The sequence below is a fragment of the Syngnathus scovelli genome, chromosome 6, assembly GCF_024217435.2.
Source record: "Syngnathus scovelli strain Florida chromosome 6, RoL_Ssco_1.2, whole genome shotgun sequence".
Taxonomy (NCBI): domain Eukaryota; kingdom Metazoa; phylum Chordata; class Actinopteri; order Syngnathiformes; family Syngnathidae; genus Syngnathus; species Syngnathus scovelli.
In genome coordinates, this window is record NC_090852.1 from 3801743 (window position 1) to 3819456 (window position 17714).

At 45.7% G+C, this 17714-nt stretch overlaps 1 protein-coding gene across 4 annotated transcripts in view; it reads right to left on the bottom strand.

Annotated features, from left to right (window-relative positions):
- coq9 (coenzyme Q9 homolog (S. cerevisiae)) overlaps positions 1-17714 on the bottom strand; it is a 108869-nt gene that overhangs the window by 66479 nt on the left and 24676 nt on the right. For all 4 annotated transcript variants that reach the window (XM_068651067.1, XM_068651065.1, XM_068651066.1 and 1 more), the window contains exons 4-6: positions 16570-16712; positions 16353-16437; positions 16133-16237 (exon numbers count right to left, since the gene is read on the bottom strand). In XM_068651067.1, the coding sequence (XP_068507168.1) occupies positions 16133-16237; positions 16353-16437; positions 16570-16712 (333 nt within the window). The remainder of the gene's footprint in view (positions 1-16132; positions 16238-16352; positions 16438-16569; positions 16713-17714) is intronic.

The window sequence follows — 17714 nt, forward strand, 5'->3', positions numbered from 1 at the left end:
TGTTCCCTGGGGGGTGCGCTCCACTATTTGAGAAGCACTGCTTTAGTTAAATGATGATGGTATAATAGTAATGCAACTATTGGAATAAAAAGATGGGATGATTTGGCGTAGATAAAAGAAATTATGATGACTATGCTTTGAAAGGGCTATAGATTCAGATTAGATTAGATAGAACTTGAAGGTCCTGCAGCGCATAGTGAATACGGCTGGTAAGATTATTGGTGCTTTGCAACCCTCCCTGAAGGACATTTACACCTCCCATCTCACCCGCAAGGCAACCGCGATTGTGAGTGATGGGAGTCACCCAGCTCACTCTTTGTTTGACCTTCTGCCCTCTGGGAAGAGGTACAGGAGCCTGCGCTCCCGCACCACCAGACTCGCCAACAGCTTCATTCTCCAGGCTGTTAGGACCCTGAACTCGCTACCCCCTTCTGCGTAGCGTGCTGCACTTTTGCGCTATTTTCTGGAATGTCTGCTGTACGCTCACTTGCTCCTTTTTGCTCCTCTTATTTATTTGTTGTGTTATTTATCATTATTTATTCAGCACGCTGTTGTTTACTTGATTGTCTATTGTGTGCCATATCTTGTCACCGTGGGATAGCGGGGAACGAAATTTCGGTTTCTTTGTGTGTCTTTAGCATGTGAAGAAATTAAATAAAGCTGACTTTGACTTTGAACTTTACTTATCCCACAGTGTGAAATTTTTCTTGTCAGCAGCGTACAAGAGTGCAAGAATACAAGAAACATGCAAAATGTAAAAATGGATAAAATACAGACAAACAAAGACAAAGACAAGTGCACTAACAAAAATACAGGGACATTTGTTAAGATCGTAAATGTTTACACATTGAATTGGAGTTCAAGCTGCTTGAGATAAAGCCATGATTTTATGATGGATTGGTGTTGTACTGCCAGGGGACCAAACTCAAATGCCATTGTTCTGTCAAAAGTAATGTTGTCGAAGATATTGTGGAATATAATTAATGCTGCTTAAGATGGCGCTGCGGATGGCTGCCTCGGTGACTCGCTCTCTGCTACTTTGTCTTATTTTGTGTGTTTTCCGCGTCTTCTGCTGCCCATCCAGGATCACTTTTACCAGAGAAGAACTGTTAAACATCGGATAGTCTTCTCCTGATACTTTCTCTCCAGTTTTCTCTGACCCAGACTGTTTGACGGAGATTTTAGCCGGAGCGGCGGCACTCTACAAGCCAGCATGCCGAAGACGGCGGCATGGCAAGTGCGCCGGAGCCCTCGTGAAGCTGAGGCAGAGAGGGTTCCGTTCTCCCCTACCATCAATTCATCTGGCGAATGTCCACTCCCTGGCGAACAAGATGGACGAACTGCTGCTTCTCATCCCACGGAACCCGGACGTTAGCGGATCCGCCGGCCTGTGCTTCACTGAATAGTAGCTCTCCAAATTCGTCCCAGACCATGCTGTGCAGCTGCCTGGATTTAGGCTAGTCCGCGCCGACCGCAGAATGGAGCTCTCGGGAAAAGCAAAGGGAGATGGTCTATGTTTCTATATTAATGAACGTTGGTGTACTGATGTCACGTGTTGAAAGTGTCTTGCAGCCCTCTCCGAGAAACATTTTTCATAACCTGCCATTTTATTCACCACGCGAGTTCTCCTCGATCATAATGGCGGCTGTTTACATTCCACCACACGCACGAGCAATCGAAGCCACGCAGCTGCTAGCTGATCAGGTAACAGACATGGAGAAAATACTACCAAACTCACTAATCATTGGGTTGGGTGATTTTAACAGGGTGAACCTCCCACACGAACTCCCCAAATACAGACAGCAGATAACGTGTCCCACCAGAGGGATATAGACACTGGACCACTGCTACACCGTAACAAAGGGTGCATACTGCTCTGTGCCCCGTGCAGCTTTAGGACTCTCGGACCACTGTCTACTTCATCTGATCCCAACCTATAGGTAGAAATTAAAAACTTCTAAGCCTGTGGTGAGGACTGTGAAAAAGCGGACAGTGACTTCCAAGCCTGCTTTGACTGCACCGATTGTTTTTTTTTTTAAGCTGCAACTTCAGACCTGCATGAACTGTCACATCATGTATCAGCTTTTGTGAGGACTTGTGTGTGCAGACTAAGACCTTCTGCACGTACAACAACGACAAACCTTGGTTTACACCAAACCTCAGGATGCTGCGCAAAGCCAAGGAGGAGGCCTACAGGAGTGGGGACCGGGACCTGTTCAGGCAGACCCGGAACACACTGAACCGAGAGATTAGGAAAGCCAAGAGGTGTTATGGGGAGAGCCTGGAGAGACACCTCTCTGCCAATCCTGATCCCTCAACAGTGTGGAAAGGTCTGCAGAGCATCACTGGCTTCAAGAAGCCAACCCCTCATCCTGTGGAGAACCCAAGGCTTGCAAACCAGCTAAACAGGTTTTATTGCAGGTTTGAACGGTCCACCCACACAACAGGACCTCCTGGATCACAACCGACATACACACCATAAACACCTCCCCCAACCCCTCTGTCCACACCTCCATCATTGTTATCACCTACTCTCTCACAGAGGCCGCGCCCGCACTTCAGATCTGCGAGGAGGAGGTGTGTCAGATGTTCCGGACACAAAAGGTCAGGAAGGCACCAGGCCCAGACGGCGTGTTCCTCTCCTGCCTGAAAGTCTGTGCTGAAACACTGGCACCCACTTTTGCACGGGTCTTCAACCGTTCCCTGGAGCTGTGTGACGTGCCCTCGTGCTTCAAGAGCTCCATCATCGTACCGGTGGCCAAGAAGCCCGCCATCACAGGTTTGAATGACGATAGTCCTGTCGCCCTGACATCTGTGGTCATGAAATCCTTCCAGAGGTTAGTGTTGAACCACCTGAAGGACATTACGGGCCCCCTACTCGACCCCCTGCAGTTTGCTTACCGGGCAAACAGGTCGGTGGACGATGCGGTCAACATGGGACTGCACTACATCCTGCACCACCTGGACACCCCAGGGACGTACGCCAGGATCCTGTTTGTGGATTTCAGCTCGACATTCAATACCATCGCTCCTGACATCCTCCACCAGAAGCTCATCCAGCTCGCGGTGCCTGCCTCCATCTGTCAGTGGATCACCAGCTTCCTGACCAACAAGAAACAGCATGTGAGGCTGGGGACCATCACATCCGACACCCGGACCACAAATACTGGTGCCCCCCAGGGGTGCGTCCTCTCCCCACTGTTCTTCTCTCTCTACACCAACGATTGCTCCTCAGGCGACTCTTCTGTGAAGCTCCTGAAGTATGCGGACGACACCACTTTCATCGGACTGATCCGGGATGGTGACGAGACTGCGTACAGACAGGAGATGGAGCGGCTGGTCCACTGGTGCAGCCAAAACCACCTGGAGCTGAACCTGCTCAAGACCGTGGAGATGACAGTGGACTTCAGGAGAGACCCTTCACCACTTCGACCCCTCACTATCCTCAGTAATGCTATTCTCTCCACAGACACTTTCAAGTTCTTGGGATCCACAATCTCTCAGGACCTGAAATGGACCGGCCACATAGACTCTGTCCTGAAGAAGGCCCAGCAGAGGCTTTACTATCTGAGACAGCTCAGGAAGTTCAACCTGCCACAGGAGCTGCTGAAGACCTTCTATACTGCCATCATCCAGTCTATCCTCTGCACCTCCATCACTGTCTGGTTTGGATCGGCCACCATACAGGACAAACACAGACTGTAACGGACAATCAGGACTGCAGAAAAGATAATCGGGACCGGCCTCCCATCTTTCCAAGACTTATACCTGTCCAGGACCAAGAAACGTGCAAGTAACATCTATACAGACCCTTCTCACCCAGGTTGCAGTCTGTTCGAACTACTCCCCTCTGGATGGCGTTATAGATCCCTGTACACCAAAACCAGCAGACACAGAGACAGCTTCTTCCCCCAGGCTGTCATTCAGATGAACTCACACCACTCATAGAGTCTCAGAGTCATTGCTGTGCAATAACATCCTGCTCTCCACGCCTTTTTTGAATTGTCTGTATTATGTGTACTATGTGTCCACTCCATTGCAGCCTGGTCATCCTAGAAGAGGGACCCTCCCATCTGTGGTCTCTTCTCAAGGTTTCTCATTTCCCCTAGTAGGAATTTTTCCTTGCCCTCCTGGGAGTTTAACATCAGGGGATGTTTGAGAATAATTGTCAATTTTTGCACGTCATCCTGAATGTTAGCTACCTAAATGTTGTACAGAGGCTGAGATCTACCGGAGTAAAATTATTTGTTTGGCATGCTCAAACTTGGCAAAAAGATTGATTGATTGCTTGATTGCTTGATTGATTGATTGATTGATTGATTGATTGATTGATTGATTGATTGATTGATTGATTGAAGTGGCTGACAAGTGTCCTTATTGAGATCGGATTACTTTATTTTTTTATGACCATTTTTGTGATGTATGTTTGTTTTTGGGTTTTTTTCCCATTTATTTGCCCTACAGTGTTGCCCATCTGAGTCAGCCATGTCCAAAGGATGGTCAGGGGCTTGATGTGGTTAAATTGTCTTCACTTCTGTTTCAGATTCCCGTTCATGCTTTGAACATGTTTAGCATGATTTTGCATGCGTAAATGACATTTTTGTACATGTTACCATTATTTGATACTGGCAGACATTCTCACTTGTTACAGGACATCTGGACGCTGACCTGGTCCAGTGAGTGACTCAATGGACATTGTTACTTAATGATTGGTCAATGGCTATGGACAGCAGGCCATGGACAGTTGCGTCCTCATTCGCTAGCCCTGGTTACTCAAATGTACTACTGTACTCCGCATCAACACACATGCGGGAAGAAAGGGGGGGGGGCAACACCGAGGGGGAATTTTATTATTTTAGTAGCATGGTTTATCTCAGGAGTGTCCAAACTTTTTGCAAGGAGGGCCAGATTTGTTACAGTGAAGGGGCCCGGGTGCCAATAGTTTTTTCGGACATTTTTTAACTACAAAAATTTCATGCAAATACACACTGTTATAAGACAATTTTCATTGTCACAATTGTCTTTATTTTTCAAATGACAAAATACCAAATATAAGCCACACAGGCAGATGTGAACAACTCCAAAAACTCAAATTCTGCCTTTCATTCATATCTGAAGAGTCAGATAACATTGAACAAACTTTATGAAATACCTTAAATTTACATGAGTTTAAACTTATTTTTGCCTCATGAACATTTTATAAAGGAGTTATAAGTAATGCAAAGTTGTCTGTTGTTATTAAAACTTAAAACAAGTGAATTTTGCTCTTGTCATTTACAATATCTTTCAGAAAGTAGTAGTTTGTGTCACGTCTACAGGTTCATGACATCAACAGTATTAACATGGCCAATTCGTAGCTTGCTTTAGTAATATTTACTTTTGACTCACAGCCCCGCGTGATGCCAGTTCAGCTTCGAGCTGCTTCACTTTATCAGCGCAGGGAGTGCCCTGATAGCTTGTCGTATGTGTTAGCATGTTTAGTCTGATAGTGTCTCTTTAGGTTGAAATCCTTAAACAAGGCAACCGTCCGTCTCTTTACAAATTAGACAAACACAATTGCCTTGATTTTCAGTGAAGTATTGTAATTACCATTTCTCTTGACAGTGACGACCCTCAGTGTCAACTTTCCTCGTTTTCTTTGCAGTCGCTATGGCAGAAATGAACAGAGCAGGGTGGTGTTGCCACCTTTGGCAATATGAGGAATTACAGCTTCAAGTTTCATGATTTTTTTTTTTTTTTTAATTCAGTTTGACAGTGCAGGCAGGCCATAAATAATACATTATAAGACCGAAGCTGCGGGCTGTATGAAATCTGACCGGGCGCCGGATTTGGCCTGCGGGCCGGTCTCTGGACATGCCTGGTTTATCTACTTCATTGCACAAAACGCATTGATCCCCAAAGTATTGGTGTTATTATCGGGCTAAAGTTGGGGGAACATTGTTGGTAATGGTTGAGTAGTGGTGAGAGTGAAAGTTTTTAATTTATTCTTTAATGTGTGTTCCTAGAGAAGTCTCAAAGTACTGTCAGGAAGAAATTTGGCCTTAATTAAATACGTTTTTCCGAGTTGAAATACCGTATTTATTCTAATTATCGCCCAGGGTGCTAATTAGATAAGGTTTATGTCCACCATGGGGGTGGGCGATTAATAGAGAACACTTTTTGTCCGATCGCCAAGGGGCACTGAAATGGGCGATATGTATATTTTCCTTATGTAGTATGCAATACCTGCATCTCACTGGTGTTCTTAACACTAAAACAGCGGCTGTTTTGATCTACCTCTAACAGCGGGGTGCGTCAATTGACGCTACATTGATGCGACATGTTACCGTCGCACATCACATGTTGCGCACGTCATGTTATCGCGATCGCCTTGTTCGAGCGCACGCCCCGATAACGTAATTGTGTGACGATATTGTAGCAGAGTGACGAGTGTAATTGTATCATAGTTTATGGAGAAATTTTTAGCAGCATGGGCGTTAATTAGAGGTATCAATGTTTTTTTATTTATGTCATCGCTAACACACACTGGGCAATTATTGGAATGTGGGCGATAATTTGAATAAATACGGTACTCTTAAATAGCATGCCTTGGGCGTTATTTAGGACTTAGCCCAAGGGTGGGCAAACTTTTTGACTTGCGGGCTGAATTGGGTTCTAAATTTTGACTGGGGCCGATCCAGGAGTAGATGGATGTAGTGTTTGTGTGAAGTAATATAAATGACGTAAAGGTAATAAAAGGTTTTGGCCTTTAGTAGGTAGTAAAGCACGGATATTCTAGAAAAAAACTTTTTGAAAACAAATGCATTTATTAACAGCATTAATAAAAAATACTTCACCAAAAAACTATTATCAGTGATTCTCATTAATTATGACACTGTTATTATAAATAACAGTTTCCATCACTTCAGCAGCTGCAGGTCAGATTTAGGAAAGATGTTTATAATTATGAGGCGAAATCACATAAAACGGCAAACATTCTGACCAAATACATCATCTTGAAGAATGAGCGAAAGAATACATCTAAATAAAGTAATAAAGAAATCAAAACGGCAACACGGTGACGGATATCTGAAAATCAGAGCAGAGCTTTAACTCACAAACACCTGGTGACAGAGGTGAGGAAACGGGAAACACTTCCTTAAAGTTGGCCTTAAAACCTTTAAAAGTTAACATTCGTCGCAAACAGGTGGTGCATCAATGTCCTTGAGCATCCTGCATTGTTTGTACAAATTATTTTCAAAATGCATTTTTTTTTTTTTTTTTACAATAAACTCCCCTTCATTTTCAGTGGGAACAGTGTTGTTGGTCTCCCTTTTTTTGCTAGTGCATCATAGTCTAGAGTAAAATTTGTTGTGGCAATTCTTAGGATAGAGCCGAGGTGTCCGTTAACCTAGATCTGTGATGGGGCTAAGTTGATGTTCATGTGGCTGAACGTCTGCTCATACACGTCGGTCAAGCCAAATTGTCCACTCTTTTTTAAATACTCGGCACTCAGTGTCCGCCTTTCTTTTCTTTGGGCCACTCACTTTAATGGAAGGATTCCAGGGGAAGGTTTGTGGGTGGCTTTAGCGTAAAACTGTATCTGAAAGCTCAGCGCGCGAATTACGAGAATGCTGACGTCACAGCCCACACTCAAAATTTAAAGTCCCAATGATAATCGTCACACACACATCTGGGTGTGGTGAAATTTGTCCTCTGCATGTAACCCATCCCCATGTGATTTTGATCCATCCCCTGGGGGAGAGGGGAGCAGTGAGCAGCAGCGGTGCCGCGCTCGGGAATCATTTGGTGATCTAACCCCCCAATTCCAACCCTTAATGCTGAGTGCCAAGCAGGGAGGCAATGGGTCCCATTTTTATAGTCTTTGGTATGACCCGGCCGGGATTTGAACCCACAACCTTCCAGTCTCAGGGCGGACACTCTACTACTAGGCCACTGAGCTGGAAATTTGGCACTGATAGAAATAGAGCACGGAGTGCGCCAGGTCCGTACTACTAAGTACGTACATGCACTTGTGAGTGTGCACCGAGCTTTCTGACACTGCTTCCGGGAGTAAATGCGCGGGCGGGCGTTTCCCTATCTACTGGGGAAACGCAGTCATTGCAGGGAAAATGACAAAAAAATATTTAATAATACAATTTATTCAGGTTTGGTGGGCCCGATTAAAAGGCCCCGTGGGCCGGATGTGGCCCACAGGCCGTAGTTTGCCCATGTCTGACTTAGCCAATTAGACCTCCCAAATTGTAGTTAATACTGGTTTGTACGAAAAATGGTCGAAATAAGATTTTTGAATGCAAGCTGATGTCACCATTTGCTTAATCGTTTGATTGCCTCGAAGGGTGGGGGGGTTATGTAGTATATTTCCATATACCACTAAGAATATATCTATACATGCCTAGTAACAATAAGGCTACACAAAACCCTATATGAAATATGAATCAGGTTAAAAAGTCCATGTGGCACATTAAGTGGGTTGCACAAAACTGAAATTCGAGCAGGAAGCGTGATTGCGCACCTCCTAAAAACGGAAAGTGGATTGCGCTTTTCCTGAAAAGGAAAGTGGACTGCGCGCCTCCTATAGAGGAATGTGGAGATCTGGACAAGATCTAGAATGAGCAAGGATATATAAATTGGGGAGCTCGGAAAGGGCGCAGGACACACAGCATTAAAGGGGGAGAGATGCTTCGGGTAGCCTCAGCAAGTATTGGGAAGAATAAAACCTCTTTCCAAGCAAAGAAGTTTTTTTTTCCCACTTTTCCATTCTCAAGTCAGATGTGCTCAGCAAACAATCTGGAAGGAAGCTGAGACGGGCTCAGGCAATAGAAGAAATTCACTGCAGCATGTTCGGGGTAGAATGAAAGAGGAAGCTTGGAAGAAAAAAAAATCTTGATGATCTCTGGGAGGCATGTAAGACTACATTTCTTGCTATTCCTGATGACTTCATCAATAAATTGCCTGAATCATTGTCTAACCACATAGATGCAATCCTTCAAAATCATGAGTCACACAAAATATCAAATATGGCTCTCATAGCACAACAACGTCATTCACCAATGTTATGAAATGTAGTTTTGTATTTGAAGTTGATTATTTGTTTGATTAGGGAGCACTGGTTAGCACGTCCACCTCACAGTTAGGAGGGTGCGGGTTCGATTCCACCTCCGGCCCTCCCTGTGTGGAGTTTGCATGTTCTCCGCGTGCCCACGTGGGTTTTCTCAAGGCACTCTGGTTTCCTCCCACATCCCAAAAACATGCTTGGTAGGCCGATTGAACACTCCAAATTGCTCTTAGGTGTGAGTGCGGGTTTGGATGGTTGTTCGTCTCTGTGTGCCCTGCGATTGGCTGGCAACCGGTTCTGGGTGTCCCCCGCCTACTGCCTGATGACTGCTGGGATAGGCTCCAGCACGCCCGCGACCCCCGTGGGGACAAGCGGTATAGAAAATGGATGGATGGATGGGTATTTGTTTGATATTCACATTACTTTCTGTGGGCGACAAAACTTTTGTCTTGCCAAAATCCGTGTGTCACTCCCTGTCGGATCGTTCCATTACCCGTCCTGTTTGTTCCTGCCTGGTTGTTCCTGCCTGTTTGCCTCCCTGTTAGTCCTGCCATGTTCTCCTCCCAGTTTGTTCCCCTCATCCTCTCCTCCACTCCCTTCAACCTTGGTCCAAGCTACATTTGGTCACCCTGCTTTATTCTGCACATGACAGGATGAATTTAAAGTCAGGTTATAAGCTTTTGTTTCTACAAAGCGACAGAACTCGTCAGGGACTATATACGTATACCGTATTTTTTGGACTATAAGTCGCAGTTTTTTTTCATACCGTATTTTCCGGACTATAAGTCGCTCCGGAGTATAAGTCGCACCAGCCATAAAATGCCCCAAAAAGTGAAAAAAAACATGTATAAGTCGCTCCGTCGCATTTTGGGGGGCAATTTATTCGACAAAATCCCACACCAAAAACAGTCATGAACCAGCAACAACAGGCTAAACGATACCAACAACAGGCTAAACGATAGGTATGCTAACGTGACAAACACAAACAAAGAGCTGAGAACGGGCCTGACGTAACATAGAGTGATTAAGGACAACTATTACATGGATAACATGTTTATAAAACCATCGGTGTCACTCCAATTCATTAAATCCATCGATCTTTCGATACGATAGCAACAGGCTAAACGATAGGTATGCTAATGTGACAAACTCAAACGAGGAGCTGAGAACGGGCCTGACGTAACATATAGAGTGATTTAGGACAACTATTACATAAATAACATGTTTATAAAACCATCGGTGTCACTCCAATTCATTAAATCCATCGATCGTTCGATACATAGCAACAGGCTAAACGATAGGTATGCTAACGTGACAAACACAAACGAAGAGCTGAGAATAGGCCTGACGTAACATATAAAGTTATTAAAGAAAACGATTACATGAATAACACGTTTATAAAATCATCGGTGTCACTCCAATTCATTAAATCCATCGATCGTTCTTTGTCAACAATGGGTGCGCGCGGCTGAGGGCGCTTGCACTTCAAAATATTCCACAGGCTCATATAACGATAGATAAACTATATTTCAAATAACTATAATATAAGCAATAATATTATCAAACCGTCCGTGCACTTTAAATCCATTAAATCCATCGATCAAATTCCTCGTCCTTTGTCAACATCGCCGCGTGTGCGCCCTGACGTCAGCGTCGTCTTTATTCCACAGATCTAGTATATAACTATATTGTAGCGTTAACAAAGTACAAGGATAGACGTGGGTTTGGTAAACGGCTCTTTATTGAACAAAACAAACTTCCAAGCGTGTGGCGGCGTGGACTTCCAGACACGAGAGCTCCATGGCAGAGGACCGGGCGCGCGTAATGGCCATGTCCGAGCCCCATGCACCGTTCGCAGACAGCCACTCGGCCAAGCGCCAGCCCCCGACTCAGTAGAGTAGGACCGGGCGTGCATAAAAGCCATAATAGTTTTTCAAACCTTTTATGTCACTCCAAATCCTTAATTCCTTCAAACTCTTTGTCCTCCGTGTCACTTAGAAATGATCACCACTAATGATGCCGGTCGTCCTTACGTGGGTACGTTTGTCCTTTATGTAAACAACTGCCGCGCCGCGCCACTGACGTCACTTGAAATAGTAATCCATTGGTACATCACGTTCTCCAAACTTTCTTTCTGCTGCTCGATTACTGTTTTCAGCTGCATATTTTACAACTTGAAGTTTGTAACTTGCAAAATATGAGTTTCTTTTTGGTGCCATTTTTCTTAAGCCCACCCAGTTGATGAGTCACGGCCAACGGTGAAATTTAGAGCGCCCTCATCCAGTTTCGTCTGAAAATATAATTTTTTTCAGATGTAGTTTTTTGTTTTGTTTATTTGGTTGTTTTATTAAAGTCAAAGTCTGCTTTATTGTCGATTTTTTTTGATATATCAAGACACACAAAGAGATTGAAATTACGTTCCCACTATCCCTCGGTGAGATAGTACACATATGCATACAAGCAACACAAAAAAACCAAGAAGGAACAAACAATGAATAAATAAGAGTGTTGAATAAATGATAAATAAACAAAAAATAATAAATAATAATAATAAATATAAGAGGAGCAAAAATGGAGCAAGTGTACATACAGCAGACAGTGGACTTGGATATGGTGCTTTAAAGTGTTAATTGCTTTATTTGATGTTTTCTCTATTTTTTATGTTTTGAATATGTTCAAGATAAAGATATAAAAGCATGTGAAGTGATCAACTATACTAAAAATAACATGGGAAGTGGTCAACTATACTCGTAAGTAAGTGATGTCTTAATGATCAAGTAAAGATTTGTGGAAAAAAAACCTATAGGTCCCTCCTGAGTACAAGTCGCCCCCCCACCCAAACTATGAAAAAAAAAAACGCGACTTATAGTCCGGAAATGACGGTACTTTGGGTGGGGGGGCGACTTATACTGAGGAGCAACTTATATGTGAATTTTTTCACAAATGTTCAAAATAAAAACAACAAAAAAACAAACAAAAACCAAGAGTGAAACCGCGATAAATGAACCGCGATGTAGCAAGGGATTACTGTAATTTGAATTTCAAGTGACGTCAGCGGCGCAGCGCGGCAGTTGTTTGCATAAAGCACAAAGATTCGATCACGGGATGACGAAGGGCCCCACGTACTACCGGCATCATTAGCGGCTTTGTTTGTAAGTGACACGGAGGAAAAAGAGTTTAAAGGATTTAATGATTTGGACTGACACAGAAGGTTTGAAAAACTATGATGGCTTTTAGGCACGCCCGGTCCTACTCTACGGAGCTCTCTTTCACCTTCATGGATGGAAGTCGGGGGCCGACGCTCGGCCGGGTGGATGTCTGGGGACGGTGGATGTGGCTCGGACATGGCTTTTACGCACGCCCGGTCCTACTCTACGGAGCTCTCTATCACCTCCGTGGATGGAATTTGAGGGCCGGCGCTCGGCCGGGTGGCTGTCCGGGGACGGTGGATGGGGCTCGGACATGGCTTTTACGCACGTCCGGTCCTATTCTATGGAGCTCTCTTCCACCTCTATGGCTGAAAGTGCCACCTCCAGGGATGGAAGTCCACGCCGCCACACGCCTGGAAGTCGACGCCGGTGCTTGGGGCCGTGTGGCGGTGAACTATTTATGTTATAATTATTTGATATATTTTATATCGTGTAGCAACTTGTATATGTAAATGGTTCAAGATGGCGGCGCGTGCACACGCAGCGGCCACTCTCTGTCCCGTTCGGTGTTGTGTGAGTGTTTACTGAGTGTTTGTCCGGCAGTTTTGTGTGTGTTCGTCTCGTGTGATACGTCGTGCTACTAGTGCGGCGGGCATGTTCTGCTCAACATCGGCGGAAGTGGATTTTATGGCGTTCTGGACTTTGGTGCGGAGAGATTAAGGGCGCTCGGACTGCTTCGTCATGGAGCGACGCCGGACTGGCCTGCTCTTCCTCCCCCGGTTGGACTGTGTCGTGAGCTCGGACTGCTCTGTCCTGGAGCATTGTTGGGATGCGTCGGCAGTGGGTCTGCGAAGCAGCAGAAGAGGGGCCAGCACGGAGACGTCGGGCCAGGCTTGCGGCCAACCCAGCTCGCCCAGCGTTCCATTCTCCTGGCGTACGTTCGTTCGCGACAAGATGGGTTGCGTTCGTCTGATAGGATCCACGAACCGGACAGTGCGTGCCTGCTGTGTGCTCGTGTTCACAGTGGCCTGGTTGACTGTCATCTTACCGGACTCTGCTGTGCATCGGGAGCGGCTAGCGTGCTATCACGCTTATTGTTCATTGATGTTGACTTCTTGTGTTATTTTTCCTGTGTTGTTTACTTGTATGTGCGTTGTGAACTCTGTCTTGTCACCCTGGGATAGTGAGAAACGTAATTTCGATCTCTTTGTGTGTCTTGACATGCGGAGGAATTGACAATAAAGGAGACTTTGACTTTGACTTTGACTTTGACTTTTTATCGTTACAGTTCAGTAGTTGTTGGCTCGTTGAACTCTTGTTTTGTTAAATAAAGAGCCGTTTACCAAACCCACGTCTTTCCTTGTACTTTGTTAACGCTACAATATACCGTATTTGCCGGTGTATTGGTCGACCTTTTTCGATCCAAAATCGACCGAAAAAAATCGACCTCGACTTATACACCGAGTCATAAAATTTAACTTCGTATTCATCGCTTCAAATGTGATGGGAACCAAGGCCGTTTCTCATGCATCTCATTGTGCGTTGCACTTAGAAAATTTGAACCGTGCGGCGTGCGCGAGTGCGCGGCCCGCTGGAAGTCCAATGAGGCGCCGCGATCTCCTGCGCGGTGCTTATAAAGTGCCGATCCGCTCGGCTTGGAGCTATTTCCGACCTCCCGTTGGTGCCGGGCGGCGTGCGCGAGCTCGCCGGCCGCGATCTCCTGCGCGGTGCTTATAAAGTGCCGATCCGCTCGGCTTGGAGCTATTTCCGACCTCCCGTTGGTGCCGGGCGGCGTGCGCGAGCTCGCCGGCCGCGATCTCCTGCGCGGTGCTTATAAAGTGCCGATCCGCTCGGCTTGGAGCTATTTCCGACCTCCCGTTGGTGCCGGACGGCGTGCGCGAGCTCGCCGGCCGCGATCTCCTGCGCGGTGCTTATAAAGTGCCGATCCGCTCGGCTTGGAGCTATTTCCGACCTCCCGTTGGTGCCGGGCGGCGTGCGCGAGCTCGCCGGCCGCGATCTCCTGCGCGGTGCTTATAAAGTGCCGATCCGCTCGGCTTGGAGCTATTTCCGACCTCCCGTTGGTGCCGGGCGGCGTGCGCGAGCTCGCCGGCCGCGATCTCCTGCGCGGTGCTTATAAAGTGCCGATCCGCTCGGCTTGGAGCTATTTCCGACCTCCCGTTGGTGCCGGGCGGCGTGCGCGAGCTCGCCGGCCGCGATCTCCTGCGCGGTGCTTATAAAGTGCCGATCCGCTCGGCTTGGAGCTATTTCCGACCTCCCGTTGGTGCCGGGCGGCGTGCGCGAGCTCGCCGGCCGCGATCTCCTGCGCGGTGCTTATAAAGTGCCGATCCGCTCGGCTTGGAGCTATTTCCGGCCTCCCGTTGGTGCCGGGCGGCGTGCGCGAGCTCGCCGGCCGCGATCTCCTCCGCGGTGCTTATAAAGTGCCGATCCGCTCGGCTTGGAGCTATTTCCGGCCTCCCATTGGTGCCGGGCGGCGTGCGCGAGCTCGCCGGCCGCGATCTCCTCCGCGGTGCTTATAAACAGCCGCATGCGCACGGCCTCCCGGAATTTGAACACATTTCGTCAATAAATTTCGCATATTGAATTTTGAAGTTTAATATAATGCAACAATTGAGCTCGACTTATACAAAGGATATATCATAAAATCGTAAATTTCCGTCGAATTTTAGGGGGTCGACTTATACACCGAGTCGACCTGTACACCGGCAAATACGGTAGTTATATACTAGATCTGTGGAATAACGACGAGGCTGACGCCAGGGCGCACGCGCGGCGTTGTTGACAAAGGACGAGGAATTTGATCGATGGATTTAATGATTTGGAGTGACAGATAGTTTGATAATATTATTCCTTATATAATAGTTATTTGAAATATAATTTATATATCGCTATATGGGCCTGTGGAATATTTTGAAGTGCAGGCGCCGTCAGCGGCGCGCACCCGGCCGACATTGTTGACATAAAGGACGATCGATCGATTTAATGATTTGGAGTGACACAGATAGTTTGATAATATTATTGCTTATATAATAGTTATTTGATATGTAATTTATATATCGTTATATTGGCCTGTGGAATATTTTGAAGTCCAACCGCCGTCAGCGGCACACACCCGACCGGCATTGTTGACATAAAGGACAATCAATGGATTTAATGAATTGGAGTGACACAGATGGTTTTATAAACGTGTTAATTATGTAATAGTTATTTGAATAACTATGAATGTTACGTCAGGCCAGTTCTCAGCTTTTCGTTTGTGTTTGTTTATGTTATGTTGTATCATAAACACAGTGCAACAGAACTAATGAGTTCTCTTTTTATACATTAACTTACCTTGTCAGAATATGCAGTTTTTTTGTTATTAGAACCTCAAAACTGTCACGTCTCGTCCCCGGTTGGTTTATTATGTGCATATTGTCTTAGTTTCTGTCCGTGTGCTTATGTGCTCGCCTCTCCCCTCCTGTGTGCCCATGATTAAGTGTGATCATTCTCACCTGCCTCTTGTTACCTGTTGTGTATTTAAGTCCTATCTGCCCCTCACTCCCCGTCGGATCATTGTTGTTGTCGTCACGCTTCATGTCTTTTTGGTTCCTGTCGTTTTCAAGTCTTTTTTGGTTAGTCCGTCAGTCATGTTATCGTTTTGTTAAGTCATGTCAGTCTGCCCAGTCTGTCTTTTGAGTTCCTCCAATAAACCCTGGTCCAAGCTGCACTTGGTCGCCCTGCTCCATTCCATCCGTGACAAAAACAAACCCTTTTGATAAGGTGCTTCATATAACTGAAAAATATGAAACATAATTCTTTGTGGAATAAAAAGAAATAAATAAATACATGCAAGTACCCCAAAACAAGGGGGAGCAAGCAGGCATATAAAGGTTCGAGAGCAATGCATAAGCTCAGACCCACTCACATCTGTAGATCTGTCTCCAGAATAGTACCAGATGTCATCCACAAGAGTAGCAAGGTGTTCCAGACTTTTTGGGATGTTGTAAGGCAGAAGAAGAATGCTCATCGCCTGAGGAGAGAGCAATAGGAGGAGGTTTTTTTTTTGGGGGTCTAAAATTCTGAATAGAAAGGTGCACCGGTCTTATGCTTATTCATGCTGCGACACGTCATAACACGGACCTTACCTGTGGCCATGTTTCTATGTAGGTGATGTGCATCCTCAGTCTAGTCTCAATAGCTTCTCTTAGAAAGTCAGTAGTCTTCTTTGGTCTGCAAGATAGTCATAAAATATATCCGCATTTTTGACCCAAAGTTATTACATTGTTATATGAATACAATACTACATTTGAACATCATTATAGATTTTAGTGTGTGAGTGTGTGTGTTGTTTCATGGACTTACTCTGCTTGGCCCAACTGGACCTGATTCTGTTGTTCAGCTAGTGTCTCTCCCAGTTGTGAATTACACTGAGCAATGAAATGTAGGACCAGGTCTCCAGCTCCATTGTAGAACATACCAGTGGAAGCAGATGAGAGGCCTAATGTCTAGTAGCAATATAGACACAGACACAGGCAGTGCAGTTCAACATGATTATTTATGAATCTTGCTAAATCATTATAAGCCTAGGGATGTGTAACATAGATGGTATTGGTATGGACCAATTTATGTCTGTACTAACAAGCAACGATTCATGCGAAATCAAACGGTGCCGTGTTTCAGTTCTGAAGAACATCTTAATACGTTATGACTGTGCGGGAGTAGAAGAGTCGTCAAGTTCCCATGGCACACATAGCAGTGTATCCATGCCAGCGTAATAACATCACCCACTCATGCAGGCCTTCACAAATGCTAGAAGTACATTTCCAAGTTTGGAAGCAAGGGAGATTTGCCTGCTGCCAAGCCAAACAAATATATACTTCATGAAGTAGAATGTAGCAATGGTGAAACCTCGCGCTTTCTAGCATGCTTCAGCCGGGCGTTGAGCAGTGGACGCCACGGTGCCAGCGCTGCACTGCGACTGGCAACATCCTTATCAATCGGTGCAGACTAAAGAGGGGCGCTTGCCTCCACCGACACTCACTGGTCCTTTCCTACAAAATTAAAGATGTGCAGCAGAAGTGAATCGGTCGAATTCCGAATCTACTTTTCCTATTACAAATAATGGAAAAAATTTTAATCCGTTCCAAGACTAAAAAAACGCCTTTTTTAAGCATTTTTACATTTGCGCATTTTTGTCAGATCGTGCAACTGCAGTGAGACGCCGAACGCGAAACCGTAGCGCGCCGCCGACCGCGTAACTGCACCGCACAACTGCACCGCGCTGGTTGCATTATTGTGACAGAGCCGTCGCTGAAATTTAGAAAATATTTTTAAAGTCCTGATGTACTTTCCAAAATTTAAGTAGACCTCAGTGCGCAGGGAGCTTAATTTGGTCCGATCGCGCAACCGCAGCGCGCCGGGCGCTCACTGTCGCATTGCTTTAAGAGCGTCTTTGTGTTTTAGGATGGCTTTACTGCTCCCACTTGGTTTCTTTGGAGGCATGATTA